This window comes from Rhea americana, unplaced genomic scaffold, assembly GCF_003343005.1.
Source record: "Rhea americana isolate MKP2758 unplaced genomic scaffold, rheAme1 scaffold_22, whole genome shotgun sequence".
In the NCBI taxonomy this organism is placed as follows: Eukaryota; Metazoa; Chordata; class Aves; order Rheiformes; family Rheidae; genus Rhea; species Rhea americana.
In genome coordinates this window covers 3,211,530-3,231,038 of record NW_028186329.1, presented here as the reverse complement: position 1 = coordinate 3,231,038, position 19,509 = coordinate 3,211,530, and the positions used below count along the sequence as shown (strand labels likewise).

Below are 19,509 nucleotides of genomic sequence, written 5' to 3'. Positions count from 1 at the left end.
GGCCGGGGGAGCGCGGCCCGGGAGGCGCGGGGCTGCGTCGCTCAGAGCGAGGCGCCGGCGCCGGCCCGCGGCGCGGTCGAGAAGGGGGTGAACAACCGTGCGGAGCATCGTGTAAGGAAGAGCGACGCGGCACCGCCGTCTGCCAGGATGATCTCAAAATAGCGGCTTCGTGGGCTGAACGTGCGGTCCCACAGCCCTTACTTGTCAGTAATCCTAGGGTTAATTACATTGTGGATGTCCAGAGTTGCCGCAAACAGTGCGGGTGGGATTTTAAGCTTCAGGTTTCAGGATTGCGGGAGATAAGCTGGTCCTTTCCTTGAACAAGATGAATTAGGGGGTAGTCTGCCTAGTGTAGGTTATGTGCTTACCGTCAGGAGCTTGGTTTCCTCTTAATCTTTCCATACTAATTGCCAGAAGAGGCAAAGCATTTAGGTTTGGTTTATACTGTGGTTCACCGGTGAGCAACCTCTGTTAAAGCAATCTGATGCTGCCTTTTTTCTGTTTCTTTGTTGAAAAATAGGTTTTATATACAGTCATCAGATCACCATGTCATCAGTCAAGTTTTATAGCTGTGCGACTTTAAAATATTTGAATTATGCCACTGTACACCTGAAGTAATGCTGTTAGTAGTTACCTCTGCACTGCATTGCTGACTGCTTAAAAATGATCAATGAATATTTGAAAACAAAATATTGTTTTTTAATATTATTTTACTTTGTTATGTACAGAATGACAGCTGTTTCAGCACTGCAGGTGCTGGTCGACAGTTTCAGCTTCAGAATTGGAAGGTGAAAGCTGAACAAGCTAAGAAGGTTGAATTTATACGAACAGCAGAAAAACTAAAAACCCAGTAAGTTGGAACACTTCCTTCTAAGTATATTTTTCATGCTGTTCTAGAAATAACTCAAGGTTAAAGGTAAGAATTCATAGTAATGAAACTTTTAGACTATGTTAAGATTTCATTTTCTGGAGTCCAGAGGATTATTGTGGTCGTGATACTAGTTCAGAATAGACTTAGGAGTTCTAAAATGGCCTGTTCTTCAAACCACCAACATCTGGAGTTGGTCAGTCTTGTTATTTGCTGTGCTATTGCTCAAGTAGATGCACAGAAGTGAAGGTGCTTGTGGCATAATTGAATTTTCARTTTTCCTCTTCAGCTGTGCTTAACCTTTCTAAGGACCTTAAACCCTTAAGATCTAGGTCAACAAAAGAGAAACTGCAGTAGTGTTACAACAGCTTTCATGGAGAAGACTGAGAGCATTTCACCTAGAATATCTAAAGTGTTACCTTGGTTAATGGGGGTTCAAGTCAGCTCAGGCATAGAAATGATTTGAATGCGTCTCCCCACGTCTTGAAAAAGTGCTGTAATAACTAATCTGTTGATTCAAAGGACAGAGGAGTTTTTTCTCACACAGATGAGAAAGAGCTGACAGCCGCCAGGCTCAAGGGAAGGTTTGTAGTTATGAATCCTGAATGAACTGGGACACAACTCTCACAGCAATGTTTTACACTGTCTGACTCAATCAGCTCCTACTTGGTTATTGTGGAGCCTGGGTTATGGCTTAAATGTGGCTGCTGGGTCATGTAGAGAATCCTAAGTAGTTTTAAACTGGGCAGTCTGGATACAGGTAGCAGTTTAACCAGAGCAGCTTGTTCTTCTGTAATTGTTGTGCTCTTGAGATTTGGTACTCAGTTCTGGGACAGCAAAACATTTCAACCTGAGATATGAAGGCATCTCTGCATCATCTAGTGGTTTGAACATTAAAGTAGTAATAGTCTACTGCAGAACTCATGCTATTGCTGTGAGGGGTTTCTTAGGTTGTCAGCACTACTGTTTAACACAGGGAATCCTACCTAATCTCTGAGTACCATGTATCGTACTGCCATGATCTCTAACAAGGTGGCACTGGATTACACAGATATGCTCAAAACTGCAGCATCTACAGCCCTTTTCCAATGGCCTTATTACACTGCCTTGCACAAGGCAAACCAAATCTTACTCTGAGTCAAATTTTAAAGTTTCTGACCTTAGTAAAGAAGCAAAAGTCACCTATAGGTCTCTATTATAAAGGATTGTCAGTAGCAAAGATAGCAATTACAGTATCCTAAATTAACACTAGTGAACTTGCATTTGACTCTTTTGTTGAAGTATTACTGAGAGTGTAACGTTGACCGTACTTGTTTGCCTGTGTTGGGGCTCCATCTATGTATGCAACTGCATTAATACAGCCCGTCTCCTTTGTGTGCTTTCTGGTGAAAATTCTTGTAAAATTCTCTCATAGTAAGCATACAAATAAGATTTCAGGCTCTTTCAGTGTGTAAACTACTGCCTGTCAGGAAGATAATTTATGTGTTAATGCCTTTCCCTCGTTCAAGGTGCTTGGGATACTTTGGTGTTTGGTCTTCTAACTGCACACAGGTTTTCACTGGAAACAACTATAGGAGCAAACTAATGACTTGTATAGAATCTAAAAGAGTCTTGCTGACACAGCATCAACTGAATGTTAACTTGGAGAAATTTGAGGGCTTTGCTGAGTGTTTGTGTATTTCTCAGTGTTGCAATTTTTTTTCCAGGCTTGCAGCTATAGAAAAAGATAAAAATGGACATCTTTACAGCAGGAAGAATAAACATGTAGAATACAGTGTACTAGAAGAACTGGAACATAAAATGACCATCAATAGGAAAGCTGAAAGTAAGTGTTTTTTATTCTCTTTGTGTTTTTTCCCTCTACAGTTGTTTGCTTAACTGGTTTATTAATGTGTAGTATAGAGAGGGATTAGTACAGCTGGGAGGTGAATTCTGATAAAAGTGTGGAATTTCAGTGTAAGTACTGCTTATAAAGGAGATTTCCACAATTCACTTGCAAAATTAAGACACGCAAGTATCTTGGGCCTTCTGTGTTATTAACCGTTTTCTTTTAATCTTGAATATAGCAGACACCACCTTTACAAAACTTCAATGAAAGTTATTATTTTGGAGACTTAGAAACATTTTTGTATATGTGTAGCAAAATACAATATAGTCTAGCCAAGGTACAATACATATATCCTTCTCACAAATAAGTTTTTCCTACGCTGACTGCTGAATATAGATAGGCTTTTAAACACTGAAGTTTTGTAGTCGTGTTTTTTCAGCTTCTTGGATAATGGTCGTACATAGTCTAAATGGTACTTTGAGTTGGTATGCAGAGTCTTCTATTGTATCTGTTCTTCTTCAGGACTAATTAAATCCTTAAGGGAAAATAAATGTTACTCTCTAGTCACAGTCCTTTAATTCTTTAAAGGGCATTCAGATAAATCATACCATGCCTCTGATGCAGAAGATAAAACAAAATAAATTGAAGAATGGGAAAGACCTGGAGAAATAACTAAAAATACACTTACCTTACAAATGTGTATGTGTTTTAATGGGGGGGGGGGGAGGGTTGAAGATACCTGTCATACCCTCTACATCTTACAAGTCTTATGACGTGTAAATATTTCCAAGGGATGCTGAGCCAAGAAGTTCAGAACGTTTTCTAGGGATAAGGAGGGAGTATGGAAGTAGGGTTGGAGACAACGTTACAAAATGATAAAGAGGACAAAGACGAGAGATAGAAGTCACTAAATGTAAGGTGTGAAAGAGTGTTAGAGTAGGGTCTTTGAGGGTGTATACTAGATCCTCCAAGCTTGTTATTTACTATGCTACTACGTTAGGGTCTCTGAGCATGATTTATGTGCTCTTAATGTTTCTGTGGTCTCAGCAGGAACTAATAGGGTCAGGTCTTAGCTGCACTCTGTTACATTTAGCTCCAGGCTCTCTCTTATCCATTCCTTAAAACCAATCCTTTTAGGAAAGGACATGCAGTCCCCAGATTCCTCAGTAACTTAGGTATATCCAAGACTTCAGTACTTTTGAATTTATAGACTCTTGAGGAAGCAAGTAGTGACAAATCAGACCAGTGCATGCAGTTCCTTGGCTCTCCGGAAAACATGTTTTCTGCTTTAGTGAACACAACAAATATGTAAATGTAATTGAAACAGTAAATTCAATGTGCTTGCCAAGTTTTTTCTCTCTGTTGTTCAGTGTTTTGAAGCCTAAGTCAGAGTCCCTAAAAATTCTGGAGTTGTCTTCTGCATAGGCAGTACTGTTCTCCAAACTCCAGTTACCTGGTAAAAAGATTTGAGAAAACTAAATTAACCTAGATATGACTCTCCTGTTGACCTCTTTAGAAGTATGAGCTATTACAGTTTAAATCTCTGTTGACCCTGTGCTGGGAGATGCATGTCACATTAAAGTACTTAGTATTGCAGCAGTTTCATAAGATCAAACAGAATTTTTAATCCTGCTTAGATGAAATCCTCAATTTATTTTGGACCTTTGATTGTGTTTGTTTTATTGAATTTAATGCACAAAGAAATGTTTTGAACTATCAGCTAGCTTCTTATTTTCTTTAACAGAAACTAAAATCTTACAGAAGCTATCAAAAATACATAATAATGTGAAGAGACTTCAGCGACAATTAAAAGATGTGAAGCCTACACCAGAATGTAAGTCTTGCTGGCAGATTTAAGAACATTTTCCTTTAAAGACAATTTTCTTGGATAACTGTGCTTGTGCTTCTCCTGTAGAAGTCTGTCTGCTTTTCTAGGAATCTGGGAAGAAGATGTAAGAAGGAAGGAGTGTAAGAAAGGATAAAGGCTCTTGCACTTCTCTGTGGAAGCAGAGCAGCTTATTTTGTCTTGGAGCCAGTGTCAGTTTGCTTGTTCAGGCTGTTGAGAGTCGAGTGTCTTCTAAATGCCAGTCTTTTTCCTATGTAAAATAAAACTAGTATTTTAATGAAGTGTAGATGTAGTTCCCTTGTCATCTGATAAGAGGTCACAGAGCAGGGTCTACTGGGAATTAGTTTCTAACCATCTAGATGGCTTGAAGTGCAAATTGAAATAATTCTGTGGAAAATGCTTAAACAGCTTGTTCAGTTACATGTCTTGAAACTCTTGGAAAATACACATTGAAAGAACCATTCTCCTGCAGTGCTCTGATATTGTGTATGCAGCTCACATTGAACTTCTGTTAGCTGAGGGCTTTACGTCTAACACACCTAATTTCATTTTTTCAGTGCCTATATTATAAAAAAAACCACATTGTCTTCTTTCTTAAGGTGTCAGCAAGATACCAAGAACTAACAAGGCATGGAAACTGAACTAAGAGTTTTAGATGATACAGTAGTATCAGTTTAGCTTTTTTGTTTGTTTGCTTGCTTTTTGTTTTAAAGCCAAGTTAGTTAAACTTACATGTTCAATTTGTGTCCATGGGGAAGTTGTGCTGGTTTAAACCGTTCGGATTCTAGACCAGTTTTGTACAGTTGCAAAATAGGCCTTCCTAGACAGCTGTTCTACTAGACTTTCCCAAATTGAGACTCAAGCATGCTAACAGGACTGTATACAAAATCTAACTTGTATGTTCTATTGCAGGCTCAGCTTCATTGAAAGTAGGGAGCTGTAGGTTAAATTGGTCTGGTACAACATGGTGTAAACCAAAGATTTGAATGAGCTTCTTAAGTTACTGTAATTGCACTGTTGCATAAAACAAAGGTGGCAACCCTTTAGTTTAAGTTAAGGCTTAACCTTACCATCACTCCTGTGAATCAATTGAAGCTTACATAGAAATTACTTGTTTAATTGAAATAAACATTTGGGGAGAGGGGAGAATTTTAGCTAAATCACTGTGAATTTGCACCTTCTCAATAGAAGAGAATCTTCTTTTCAAGAATTCGTTTGAGATGGAAATGCAGCCTTTTTTGCACATGCTTCCCAGAATTCTCTGTAAGTGTCTGTTTCTGCGTAGTGCTGAATTGCTGGTAAAGACTTTAAACTTCTTAAGTATTATGCTCTTTTTTCTTCCTTTTCAGTTGTTGACAAGCTCAGGGAAATGATGGAAGAAGTTGAAAATGCAATCAATGCTTTTAAAGAGGAACAGAGACAAATGTATGTTTATACATGTTTCAGCTGAAAAAATGCTTTAATATGACTTAAAGTAGTTATACAATGAAAACTTTGCATTAATGTTGTATCATGTAAACTCTCTAGTGGTTTCTGTGGTACGTAAATGAAAGCTTAAACTATCAAGATTAGAATCCCAATAAACAACCTTTGTGAGAGGTTGTTTACATAGTACTAGAGTGATCCAATCTAACAATCATTTGCCTATGAAAAGGCTGTTCAGAGAATGATCCTTTTGGGAAGGGGTGTTTGGAATTTTTTTTTCCCCTTTCTGCCTCCTGCTGTCAGGAGGGGATTAAATTAGTTGCTTCCGTGCCATAAATATGTGCTTCCATTAAAAAGGTAACTTAATTCTGATTGTGTATTACTTTATTATGGGATCATTACAGCTACACTGTTATCTGTTATGCCATTTCTATTCATAATCTTTTAGAAATAGCTTCTGTGTGGAATTGAACAATTCCAAAATTTAGTTTCAGTGAACAATGAATGCTAGATTTCTTTGGTTCCATTCCAATGTTTGTTTTCTTTTTAGATATGAACAGCTTTTGAAGGAGGAAAAAACTACCATCAATGAACTCAGCACCTTTGAGAAAAAGGTGGAACTATGGGCATTAGGTAACTCAACAACAGAAAAGGCTTTGAGATTACCATCAGCTGGGGTCTCAGTTAATAAAACACTGCAAAATCATCTGCCTGAAGAAGTAGTAGAGTTTGAAAGATTTCTTCAGCGAACGGGAGGGCGGCAAGGAGGCTGGGATGATTATGATCATCAACATTTTCTGAAAGCATGGACAAAATGCAAAGGAAGAGCATCCTACTTGGATGAAGCCCTTGAGTATCTCTCTGGAAGAACAAAGGAAGATGTTGAACAGCATGATAAATGGTATAGAGAATTTCTAGTTTTACAAGAAAGAAAAAAAGAGGTAAGATAACTTTCTAGGACTTTTGTAACTTTAAGAAAAGATACTTACTTAAAAAATACAGACTTCTTATTTTTGTATTTGCCTCTCTGGTGGTAGTGCAAGGTAGATTTCTCTAGTAGTAGTTGATGAAGTCTTTAGCATCCTTACCATGCCAGTAAATATTTGTCTTAAAGAGAGATTAACAAATGTGGATCTAACAACATGCTGAAGTGCCCTGTGTATTGGTGGAGTGTATTATAAATGGCTTTGATAGCAGTTTTCTGACGAGTTAGGTGCAGTAAGCAGTCTCACCTCGCATTGAGGTTCTTGTTACATCCTCTAACTGTGGGTGTCCTGCTATACCTGTAAGCAATACACCTGCCCCATATTGGCTTAGAGAATTGATTCCTTGAAGAGCTATGAGCCTTGAGAGAGCTTTGAGCTCTGCCATAATAAAAGATACACTGACATAAACATTGAATTGTTAAGAAGATAATATGTGAAATTATTAATTTGAAGAAAAAAGATCTGAAATATGTTTGCATCGAGAAAAGCATTTCACACTGACATTCACAACAGTTCTAAGGTATTATAAATGGTATAACTTAAATGATTTTAGATAGCAAGTCTTAAACCTGCCCTGGGAGAAAGCAGATAGAGGTGCTATTTTGCCTTAAGACGTTGCATAAAGAGACCCTGAATTCCTATCTTCAGCTCGTATTCTCAGTGCATATGTTTTCATCTGCTATCTGTTACTTGTGACAGACTAAATCAACATGAATGTATAAGACTTTTGTGGAGATCTTATTTTTTTTCCGGTGTTTTCATGCAGTCAATTAAGAAGTGGAAAAAAAAACAGCATCAAGAAAAAGAAGGAATCTTGAAGGAAAAAGAGAAATCAGAAAAAATACTTAGAAAAGAGTGTTTTCAACGTGAAGAAGCTCAGAAGCAAAAGGCAGGAGAAGAAAGGAAAAGACAACAAGTAGCAATTGAAGAATGGAAAAAACAGAAAGCAATAGCTTTTGCTATGGAACAAGCATCGCAGCTAAAACTAGAAGAAGAGAAGGAGAAAAAGCAACAGAAAGAACGCCAGCGCCAATGCCATGTTAAGTTACTGTTGGAAAGGTATACCTTGTTGAAGAAAGAAAAGGAGGAACTTGAAAAGCTTGAGAAGGAGAAAAAAGAGGAAGCTGAAAGGGAGGAAAGGAAGAAAATTGCTGCAGAAGAAATTACTAAGTTTCAAGAGCGAGTGAGTGACTGCCTTTCCATTTATGTATTTGTGTTTAAATTTATCTACTTCCTCCTATAATATAATCTGATGAGTTTTAAAATCCGTAATACCCTAGTTTTACTCATTTAAATCTATTTTAGATTCACTATGAATAATTTTGTCTAAGTCCAGGAAAAAGTGTGAATCTTTATTCTAGATAAAGCAGTTACTTTCTCTCAAAGTCTAAGTTCTACAGGTTTATTCAAACCTATATTTCATTCTAAATGTAGAGACATTTTTCTGTGCTTGAGTGTGATTACAGTTTGGGAAAAACACTTTAGGACCATTCAAAGAGTACAAATTACTCTCCGTGCTAAAGAAAACGTTAGCAGACCTGATTGCTGTATGCAGATGTGTAAGTAATAAAAAGAATAGATTGAAGGTATTGCAGGTTCTTGTAGTTGTAAATTAGATCCCAGTTCACTGTAAATTTCATTATAGTAGAACCAGTATTATTGTCAGCGTTTCTGTTAACTTTCATTTTACAAAGGGTGGTTAACTACTAGAATCTGTTTTTTTTTCTTTACTATGCAATTGCAGAGAACAAAATTTAGTAAGTAGCCATCTAGCATAACTGAATTCTGTACTGGCACAAAAGAATTACAAAAGAAAAAGTAAAATCTAATTCTGTGAAAAGGCCGTGTGCATATTTTAATACAATTTGTTTTATTTTTCCAAAATAAGTTTGCATTTCATCTTAATATATTTTTTCAGGATCTCCGTAAACTTGAACAAAAGATTCATGAAAAACAAGCTAAAGAAGAGGAAAAACGAGAAAAAGAAAAGAGATTGGCAAAGTTAAGAGAGAAGGTAGCACTCTAGTAACATTATTTTAGAACTTTTTTCTGTTATTGGCTATTTAGATAAGTAAAAATAGTTACTTTTCAGAGCAAAGCAAGAAAAAGAATTGTTTAAACTATTGAGCTGCATACACCTCAGACTTGGAGAATTTTTCTGTCTCTGAGCAATAATTATTACAGGTAACTTGTTGCCTGCAGCTTATTTTTTGAAGATGGTTTGCTAACATTAGTGGACTATGTAGGCTGGCGTCCAGAAATATTTTCTGGACCTTGTCTGGGTTCTCAGAATCTAACTTTCTAATTTACTGGAATAACTTAATATTGCATGGAATAAAAGTTTCTAACATGTCCTGTGGCAGTGTGGGCAAAAGTGTCCTCCTCATTAGATGGGTTTATTTTATATTTTTCTTGCATCTATCTACATGCTGAAGATGTAATTGGTTTGTAGGATTCATTCTGAGATTTATGAAGGAGACTGGTTATTTGTTCTTTGTTCATTTCACTGTAAGGTTGAAATTCATGCAGCCAGAGACCCCTCCAGGTTGTACAGGCCTACCAAGGTCTGGGAGGAACGCACAAAAGAGATCGGACCAACGGGTTCAGAACCACTCTTGCATATTCCTCATAGGTAAGGAGAAGAACAATGAATGCGCGTCACTTCTTTCTCTTCCCTTTTTCTTTAATTTGAGCTATTTATCTGGTTGTGCATTTCAGAGCTATCCCAGCCTGGAGACAAGGGTTGTAGATGAGCATCTGCCCACCGTTTTTACAGGATGATCGTTTCCTTGTGGCCGACCGTCTTCAGGCTCTTACCGCAAACGCGCCGGACGCAAAGAAATATCATGTTTGTGTTTTGTGAGCGTTGAGCTAGTGCGAGTGCGAGCAGTGTTTCCATCATGCCATATATGTCACTGCATTAAAAGCGCTTCCGTGTGAGCAGGTTTCCTCGCGTTCCCTGCCCGCTCTCGGAGCGCTGTGGGCGCCCCGAGGGCCAGGGAGCAGAGCCCCGCCCTCGCGGACGTGCCCGCCCCGCCCCGCCCCGCCCCGCCCCGCCGGGGGCGGGGGGGGGGCGGGGCGCGGCCGGCCCCGCCCCCTCGCGCAGCCGCTGCGTCACCGCCCGCCAGTGACGCGCCTCGTGCGCGCCGGGCGCGGGCGGCGGCAAGATGGCGGCGGAGCCGTCGGCGCTGGGCCCGGGGGAGACGGAGCGGCTGGACTTCCTGCGGGAGCGGCATGTGCGCTTCTTCCAGCGCTGCCTCCAGATCCTGCCCGAGCGCTACTCCTCCCTGGAGACCAGCAGGTAGCGGGCCGGGCTCCGGGCGCTGCGGGCGGGCGGCAGGGGCGCCCCGCTGCCTCCGCCCGCCGCCGCCTCGGCGAGGCGCGGGGCCGCTGCCGGGGAGTGCCTCCCGGAGAGGGCCAGCCTGCGGCAGCTCCCGCGGGGGCGGCCCCGCCGGCGCGGCGGGTCGCGGTGAGCGCTCTCTGCCGGGGGGGCGGGGGGGCGTTTCTGCCCGCAGGCCGCTCTCAGCAAACGCGCGGTTGCCTAGGGGTTTCCTCTGTGCGCAGTTAAACTCCTCGATACCCACGGGAGGGACACCCACTTGTTGATCCTGCTAATCTMTTTTCAGTCCCATGCCTCACCCTTTTAATCTACCTAGAAAGCCGATTTTAAAATAAGTGACTTAAGCGCTCTGTATCCCAAAGTCAACATGCAGAAGACTCAGCTATGTAACTGAAATTATGTAAATCTTCATTAGCTTGAATAAGTATTAAAGCATATTAATTGTGATAGTGAAATATATGCGTTCCCTTAAAATAGGAGGACACTTGTCCATGTAATGGCTTCAGAATRCGTTTAATTCAGATTCTTAATGTCRTCYCATGAGGTAATAAGTTATTTCTGATGCACAAGACAAGCAATACTGTGTTTGCAAAGTTGCATGTGAGGAAAAACTTGGAGAGATGTAAAGCATTCAATATTTTATTCAAGTAATAAAGCCATCAACTTCTTAAAATTTTTTTTGTAGTCTCTTGGGAGTCATATTGTGGAAAAAGTACAATGACTTTTATCGTGTATTTTGATTATTTTTCAATACTTTGAAAAGTTTCAAGAAGATTTTTCCAGTCCTGTTATCTTACTACATTTATGCTTGTTTAGGTGGTGAGTAACAGAGATCCTCTCTGATCTCTAGACCAAAATACCAAGCCTGATTACAAGTAAAATTAATTTGGTTATCCAAGCTTAACATTTACAGGACTTAGAGCAACGAAGGCAAAGTATATCCTGAGCTGTTTCAGCGAAACTATAGTCAGCAGATCAAGGGATGTGATTAGCCTGCTCCATTTAAGCATTTGTTATGCCATACTTAGAATACTGTGTTTGGTTTTGGTCCCCTTGCTCAACAGAGACACTGAAAAATTGAAGARTTCAGCAGAGAAGAGCCACCAAGATGATAAAAAGAGTTGGAAAAATGGACATTTGAAGAAAGCCTAAAGAGAACAGAAGGCTCAGGGAGGATMTAATGACAGTCTTCCAGTACCTAAAAGCTGGTTAGAAAAAAAGGTGGAGGAGCTCACTTCACAAAGGAGCGTGGTGATGGTGCAAGAGGCAGCAGGCATGAGTTCTGTCAGAGGAGATTCATTGTATATAAGAACAGTATTCTTCACTGTAAGAGTAGTTAAACACTGGAATAAGTTGCCTAGAGAAATGATGGAGCATCCTTCTCTTGGAGGGAAAAAAGGAAAAAAAATCAGACTGTTCAACAGGGCCCTGGCTAATCGTATCTATGGCACTGCTTTCAACAAAAGATGCAACTGAGTGATCTCCAAAGGCCTGGGCTAGCCTAGACATTTCTGTTCTGTGGCTTACATTGTCAAGCTGTCCTGGTTTGCCACTGAGCTAAAATAGAGGCTATAGTTTACTTGGCATCATCCCCAATTTTATTAGCATTACACTTGCGTTAATAGTGTAATGCTAATTGTTTTCAGATCTCTTCTAGAAACCGGTGGCCTGATGGACCTTGAATTTGATGTGCAGTCAAAGTAGCCATGATACCTTAAATAACCAGTGCCCAATATGTGTTTGTATAATGACTGTGCAGCGCTGAAAAAACTCTTTTAAGTTTTCTGAAAATTGGAACTGGCTGAAACTATTTCAGGACTCTAACTTCTGGCTAATCAGCATATTCAAGTTTAAACCTTCAATTAGAATAAAAATCATCTAAATTCAGCATGTATTTTTCATAAGTCATGACATCTTTACTAATACAGGTATTCTTCAATTTAAATATATTGTTATCTTTTAAATCAGTGGTCTGCAGGTGTATGTATCCATCTGTCAACAAATTCTTAGCAGGYGATAACATCACAGCAGCGTTTGACTGTGAGTGTAGTAAGCAGCCTTTTTGACAAGTTCAAGGTCACCAAGCAGCAAATTTCCAGTGTTGACATTGTTGCAGAAAGAAACACTGTTACCCTTTTATTCTTGTCTCCCTTGTTCTTGTGTTTGTGTGGTAAACCAGAGTGGRGAAGTCAACTAAATTAAAGAGCAACTTACTTTTTTTTWAAAAAAAGTAAGATTGGTTTTGGTTTATCACACTGCAGCAGGAACAGCTGCATTGGTTGTCATGGGACAAGGTGATAGAGGATAAAATTTTCTTTTGGTACAGTGCTGGTCTGCTCTTAGACTGTGATTTGTCATACACTAAAGGAATTGGTGGAAGACTGAAGAAATTTGATTTCATGTTCTTTACTAAAATAACTGATCTAAGGACCTCGTAGTTATTTTAATCTGTAGCTACTGCATGCAACATCAGTAGTTTTTCAGTGATCTGGTCTGTAAACTCTTGTACATGCTTGGTCAATACCATGAGGTTTGGTGGGAGAATGCACCTCTCCTGGTCTCTGAAGTCTTTCAGATTGAGGAATTTCATGATGCTCTTTGTATCATGCTTGTTCAGAACCTCAAGTCAGTCACTTCAAAAGGTTTTGGAATTTTTCTGAGAAACTGCAATCTGAAAACCAAGGGCTCAGAATCTGTCACCAGAAATGTCTTTCTTTGCTTATATTTGTGAGGCACTTAAAACAGGGATTTTTTTTTTTTAGCAGGTTAAGTAACAAAACAGATTTCATCTTCAACCTTTGATGTGCAACTTGCTAAATTAATACACGTACAGTAACTAAAGTAGTAGTAGAAGGCATGAAGMAAAGGTACAGCAATAGTGATGCCAGATTTGAGGGTTGTATCAGAAAASGGGTGCTCTGGAGGTAAATTGTTCTATGTAAAGCTTTTTAATTTCATGCAGTGTTAGCTAAGGTACTGGTAGCAGTTGTCTTTATTCCGTTAATGCTCAGTGGGACAGGACAGCATGTGAAGTAAAATGAAGTATGTAGGCACTGTGTTCAGCAATGTGGGATATTCTTGCCCATCGTATGTGAATTCCAGCAGTCTATGTACAGTCAGTTCCTAAACGCTCCTGTAAACACAGAATCAATTCTGATTAGGTAAACTGAAGCTTAGACATGCATGCAACTAATTTCTGCATTCATTTATCTGACGTGAATATTTTTGAGGGTAGGTCAGGTATATTATTTTATCTTTTGTACATACAGTCTTGYATTTCAGGGCCTGGTGTGCTGCAGTGCCTAGTGCTGAAATTGCATAACATTTGTGCCTCTTGGAAAGTAGCTTAGCTAGGTAACATAGTGCAAAACTGCCTTCAAATATTTGTAGTCAAAGATTGTCAAACTTTGTGTTTTTGAAAATCGGAAACACGTGCAGCCTTAAAAAAAATACTACAGTTGAACTGTCTTTTAACCTTTATTCCTTATGAAGTTTAAAAATAATAATTTTGCTCAAAATAGTGAGTTATTGTCCACAGTCTGATTTTGGGTTACATAGATATGATCAGTGGCAAAAGCTGATGKAAGCCTTGAAGTGCTAAGCTTGCATTAAAGACGATTTTGAAGCASACAGTCTGCTTAAGTGATATTTTTGTTCTATGTAGAAATAACTTTTGTGTGCAGCATACTTTTTCTGATTCTCTGTARTAAAAGATTTGTTTGTAATAATAATAGTAGAGAGACATATCTTAGAATTCGATGATTACAGAAAAAAGTTTACTCTTTTTTGGCCAGGGATACTTGCACCAGTGGAGAGAGATGCTATTCTGTGTTTGAAATTTTTGGCAAGGACCTTACAGTTGCGTACAGTGGGTTTTTTTGTTGTTTTTGAAAGAGGGATCAATAGTATTCAATATCCAAGAAGATTATAAGCTAAAGTACTTTGTGAGAATGGTCAAAAAGAAAAGTGCATAAACCTAGGATCTAGTTAAAGGATAGCATAAAATCAAATAATTCAGCTTAAGAATGAATTGTGGTTACTGCTTCAAATGAATTGTGGTCACTGCCTGTGGTATGTAATTCTAGGTGATAYCAGTTGTGAAGCAGAACTTGTTGGCTTAAAAAATGGCTTGTGAATCTCAGGCCAAATGATTATTATAACAGCAGGTCAGCACACTCATAGGAATGTCGTGCTTTGTGGAGTGTGACGCTGTATTTGAGATGAGTGTTTGCTGCACCATCATTTGGCTCTTGCACCATCAGTCGCTGCAGAATACTTCTAAGGTGTATTTTAAGCTGGCCATGGTGTTTGCAGCCCTGATGCAGATACAGAGGTTTCTGTCCTGATCTTCTTCAGAAGTTCCTACTTCTTATGCTTAGGGTGGCTCAGCAGTGAGGTAACTGCTCATTATAACTGAGTCTTATAAGGAAAGCTGGCACTGACTTTTGGGTTTCCTTAGCATGCTAAGCTGTAGTTTCTGCCCRTTCAGCAGCTGTTTCAAGATCAGCTTGTCAGCTGATAAAACGAGAGCAAGAACTTTCAGAAAGTAGGCAGATACAACTGTGGGTGCTARAATGTAAATCCATCTAACTTTAATCTGACTCAGACCTTCCAAGTTACCACTGCACAAACGTTTTCCCTGATAGCAAGCTATCTCAACTTCCTGTCCTAGCACTGTGGTATTGGTGCTTTTTCAGTGCACGTCGCAATTATTTGAGGGGCTGTACTATAAACCAGATCATTGAAATGATCTGAGTTAAAGACAAAACCTCCCAGCTAAGAGGACTGATTTGCAGTATAGCCCTATAAACAGTTACAATAGCGCAAATTTAGGGAAGGAGAAGAGCTTTGGAAGCAGGAAGGAACTTCAGCATGCTGGCTACTGCTGACTTCATTTCCTGTATTGGATTCTTGGATTTGGCTTGCTTAATTTTAGAMGTTTAATTAAGTTAGTCACTGAAGCTCCTTTGTAATCAAGAACAAGAAATAAGTACCTCTATGTAGWATGTCATCCTGTGTGTTTATGTCTACATTTGTTGGTTACAAAGGAAGTCTTGCCATTCAACACCTAACTTTTAAGCATCTGAAATTGTGTTTAGGAAACAATGAGAGGCAGCTGACTTCAGTTCAGGGTTACCTTGCACTTACTGCATAGTTATAAGATTGTTCCTGTAAGAATTCATCACAGAATTAGTTTATAAGTTAGTAACTTAATAACGTAGTTTACCTTGTAGTGTTTTTTTCAGGTAAGCAGGCCCATAGGCTAACATCTGAATTGGCATCTCATTACCGTATAAAAGAAGGCATGGCTTATATGAAGAGTCTTGGCGAGACAAAGAAATGTTTAAAGTATAAAGAATATAATTTTGTCCAGTAGATAAATTTAATATTTTCTGAGCTAGACTCAATGTGGTGTTCCACTCTGCAAGCTTAGAATTCACAGATGTTTGTGTTTCAGCAACCGTTTGTTAATCTCCCCATGATATTTATGGTGGGAAGTGTAAGTCTTATCTTTTTCTTTTAGGTTGACAATTGCATTTTTCGCGCTCTCTGGTCTGGATATGTTGGATTCCTTAGATGTGGTGAACAAAGATGATATAATAGAATGGATTTATTCCCTGCAGGTCCTTCCCACAGAAGACAGTGAGTGAGTTTTTAGTTTTTTTTATTGATATTAACATCTTTACTTTTGCTTTTCACCTGGGGAATAGTGTATGGCTCTTGTTTTTTATAAAATACAAGCTTGACCCTCCTGAGGTGCTGTCATGATAATTTCAGATAGCAGTATGTCTAGTTCCTAGAACTAGATCCCTCTAAAGAAGTAAGTCTAGAAGAAGTGATAAGTTTTGCTTTTTATATATTTAAGTTGAAGCTATGAAAAGACTTTCAAGATAAGACGATAWAATATACTTATAGAATGGTTGAGGTTGAAAGGGACCTCTACTTCAATACTACTTAAGTCCTGCCTTCAGAAACCTTCTCAGAGAAGTTTTTTCCCTGTTTCKAAAAGAAATACCTATGCCACATGATCGTTAATAGACTTACAATGCTTATATTGACTTCCTCTAATTACAGCTATGCCAGGAACTGTGAGCACAGGTGTAGCTATATGAAACAGCTTTTTAAAAAAGGAGGGGTAAGATGAAGAAGCAAAAGGGATAAACACAGTTCCCGCTTTAAAATGAAAAATCTATTCTTTGGATCTGTGATGGTTAAATTTGCCTAATATTTTTAGAAGGGAGTAATACTGTTGCTCTGTTCCAGCTGTTTTCAGATTGGAGTGTGCATAATAGATGCAGTTTAGGGAGGGAGCTCAAAAGAAGTGGCCCCCTCCAGGTGGCTTAGCAGAAGCCAAGGGAAGCGCCATTTCTGTGGGCTTGCCTGTACTGTGATTTTCTGTGACAGCTCAGGTGAGTGGCTAGTAGCAGCAGAGGGAGTGGAAGGGAGGGAGATGCAGGTAAGGCAGCTCTGACATGAGGTACTGGCATGTTAAATGCTGGTGTGGAGTAGCTCCAGACTGGTCTTCAGAGAAGAAGTAATTGTAGGTGCGTGTCTATAAAATCATGAAAGTGGGAAGTGCTTTTAACGTTGGATGGCTGCAGAAATAGAATCATGTATTTCCTTATAATAGCTAATCATATACCACAAATTAGGTCTCTTTCCTAAAAGCAATTTTAGGAAGTAAAAGTGTTTTTATGAAGTGAATGTGTAAAAGTCAAGATTGCTGATGCTTGACTTTTATGGTAGTAAAAAGAATCCATTTCTTTCTTTGGCAACTTGCAAACCTTCAGATCTATGCTAGGCATTAGCTCTTAATAGATCTTAATAGATTTTTTTTTTTTTTTTTTTTTTTTTTTTTTTTTTTTTTTTTGGTTATCGAAAATTAATGGGTTTATATCATATAACTACTTCTACAGTTCTCTTAATTAAGAGAAGGTTCCTGTCCCTTAGCATTAGGAAAGCTTTCCATGTGTACGTTCTTTGTTTTCAGGAGATGCGTACTTTGTGATCTCTATCCCTGTCTTGGGAGTGTATTCTAATAGAACCATCAACTTTACAAGAAGAGGGATTAGAACAGGCATTGTTGTTTGTTTGCTTTTGACGGTATGCTGAAATTCTCTGTAAGCTGTGTCCCCCCCACCACCACCTAGCCAATACTTGGGGGAGAGTCCCATTGTTAAGGGAGGGCAGTGTCAGTCTCAGCTTGCAGGTGTGGGAGCTAAAGATCCAGGGCACAGTTAGGACAAGCTCTTTTTGTTCCCTTCCCCTGGAATCTCATCCCATCATGTGGGAATACTTTTGCAGGGGGTGCCATTTTTACTTTATCTGGTGGTCAATAGACGATTAAAATGTAAATGATCCTAACAGCAACAAAATAGATGCTGGATGACTAAATATTCAGAACCTCCTGTAATGTCTGGTTTCAATAAAATGTCCTGACTCTCTGTTTTTTAATACGTGAGATGTTTGTTGACAGCCTGYCATTAGTAGAGCTCTGACTCCATCTTTTGCCATGCCCGAAGTAGTAGTTAAACTATAGTAGACCTGAGGCCTTTGGTTTCAAGATGATTGTACATCTCTAGTTAAAGGGAATACTTGCTAGCTTGATGCATCAGAATGATTCTGAGAAAAAAAATCTGAGTTTACTTTRCTTTAAAGTAATAATCTGTTGCAGCTTCTTTGACATGCATGCTGATAACTTCTTTCTGAGAAAATTTGATATTTAAGTGTTTAAATTATAACACTTGTGTGGTTTCTGGAATAATGAAATTCCAATAATCTTGCTTTCAGTAACAGCATTGCACTTAATGTTAGTCTTCATTATTTTTAGCTCTAGCATTGAAAACCAATGAACTTATATTTTACTTTGAAATACATTTTTAGAACTTCTTGGTTCTTTTTGCTTTTTTTGATTGAGTCACTGAACTAACCCCTAAAAGGAGRGGGGGGGGATTGTTGGGGGAGGGAGAGAAAAATCCTCTGCTGTTAATATTTCTCTTTCCAAAGCTTCTGTATCAGTAGTACTTCACTTGATTTTACTTAAGGCACTTTTTTAAGGTGGCAAGTTCAGATTATTTTGAGAACTACTRCTATCTTACAGTGGGTTTCCAGGAGACAGAACAATCAATACGCTACAAACTTAATTTCAGTTTACTTTTACCAATAACTATTATAGTAGGAAATTGTAGAACTTGATAGAAAATTCAGACTTCAGTGTTTAGAATACTTGTTATACTCTAAAAATATGCTGTGATAGTAGTAAGTAGTGTGGTTGTATGTACCAGTATGGAATGTGCTAGTGTAACCGACATTTGAAAGGTTTGTAGCCTTTGAAATTTTTATGTGAAACTGAAGTTCACAAAAGCAAAATGGTGAGATCTTGTTCTAGCTGAGTAAGAAAGCAAAATTACAGTATATGATCATGAATGAAATACACTAAAGGAAGCTGAAGATTGAGGTCCATCAGGATAGACTGAATTCTTCTGTGGTTTTAGCTATGAAACATGAGAGATTTAAAAAGTAATATGCTTTAGATACCATAATTGATTTCAGGTGAAGTGTTTGGGAGACTGACTCCATACAGGTTGTAATTAGAGAGAGAGAATAGCCATGTCACACATGCCAGCTGATGCTCGCTCTCACACCTAACAGTGTTTGCTAGATGCTTAGTCTCATTGGCATCTTGTGCCTATTTGAAAAGACTATGTCTTCTCTAACTTCTACAAATTAGTTTGGCTTTAACTTCCATAGCATTTGACCATTGCTACTTTTCCTTCCTGTTCAGTAAATGCTCTGCTTAGTTGCACAGCTAATAGCACGTGATTGTTTTTTTTTGTGTGTGTTTCTTGTAGTAAGACCTCACTGTTTTTCCTTTTAMAGGAGGTTGAAAGCTTGAAAAACCCTCTTTTTCTCTTCCTTCTGCAGGGGAAGAGGCTGTATTCTTTTACAAATCTTATCAGAAATGACAGTTTAGAGCTAAAGACGTGTGTTTTTTTCCAAATATGAAATTAGAAAAAGGATCTTGCCTCAATTGTTTGTTCTTCTGGTTCTTATCATGTCATAACTTTGCTGTTTACCCTCTCTTAAAGCAGCTCCTAGACAGAATTTCAAAATTATTGTAACTGTTTTGAAGTGCAACTCTTAACAATGTGAGGGAGATGTATCCCAGTTGTTACTTGCAGGTCAGGTTTAAAACCGGTTCATTGCTTTTGAAAG

General features: G+C 38.8%; 2 protein-coding genes across 2 annotated transcripts in view; both read left to right on the top strand.

Annotated features, from left to right (window-relative positions):
- The window catches only part of CCDC112 (coiled-coil domain containing 112), an 11,570-nt gene extending 1,677 nt beyond the window's left edge, over positions 1-9,893 (top strand). The window contains exons 2-10 of the mRNA XM_085305327.1: positions 729-850; positions 2,575-2,693; positions 4,441-4,530; positions 5,892-5,967; positions 6,518-6,908; positions 7,720-8,136; positions 8,872-8,967; positions 9,467-9,585; positions 9,672-9,893. Of these exons, the coding sequence (XP_085161453.1) occupies positions 729-850; positions 2,575-2,693; positions 4,441-4,530; positions 5,892-5,967; positions 6,518-6,908; positions 7,720-8,136; positions 8,872-8,967; positions 9,467-9,585; positions 9,672-9,702 (1,461 nt within the window). The 3' untranslated portion in view covers positions 9,703-9,893. The remainder of the gene's footprint in view (positions 1-728; positions 851-2,574; positions 2,694-4,440; positions 4,531-5,891; positions 5,968-6,517; positions 6,909-7,719; positions 8,137-8,871; positions 8,968-9,466; positions 9,586-9,671) is intronic.
- A 114-nt stretch (positions 9,894-10,007) lies between these two features.
- The window catches only part of PGGT1B (protein geranylgeranyltransferase type I subunit beta), a 38,633-nt gene continuing 29,131 nt past the window's right edge, over positions 10,008-19,509 (top strand). Inside the window, 2 exon segments of the mRNA XM_085305377.1 lie at positions 10,008-10,254; positions 15,818-15,936. Coding sequence (XP_085161503.1) covers positions 10,121-10,254; positions 15,818-15,936 — 253 coding nt within the window. The 5' untranslated portion in view covers positions 10,008-10,120.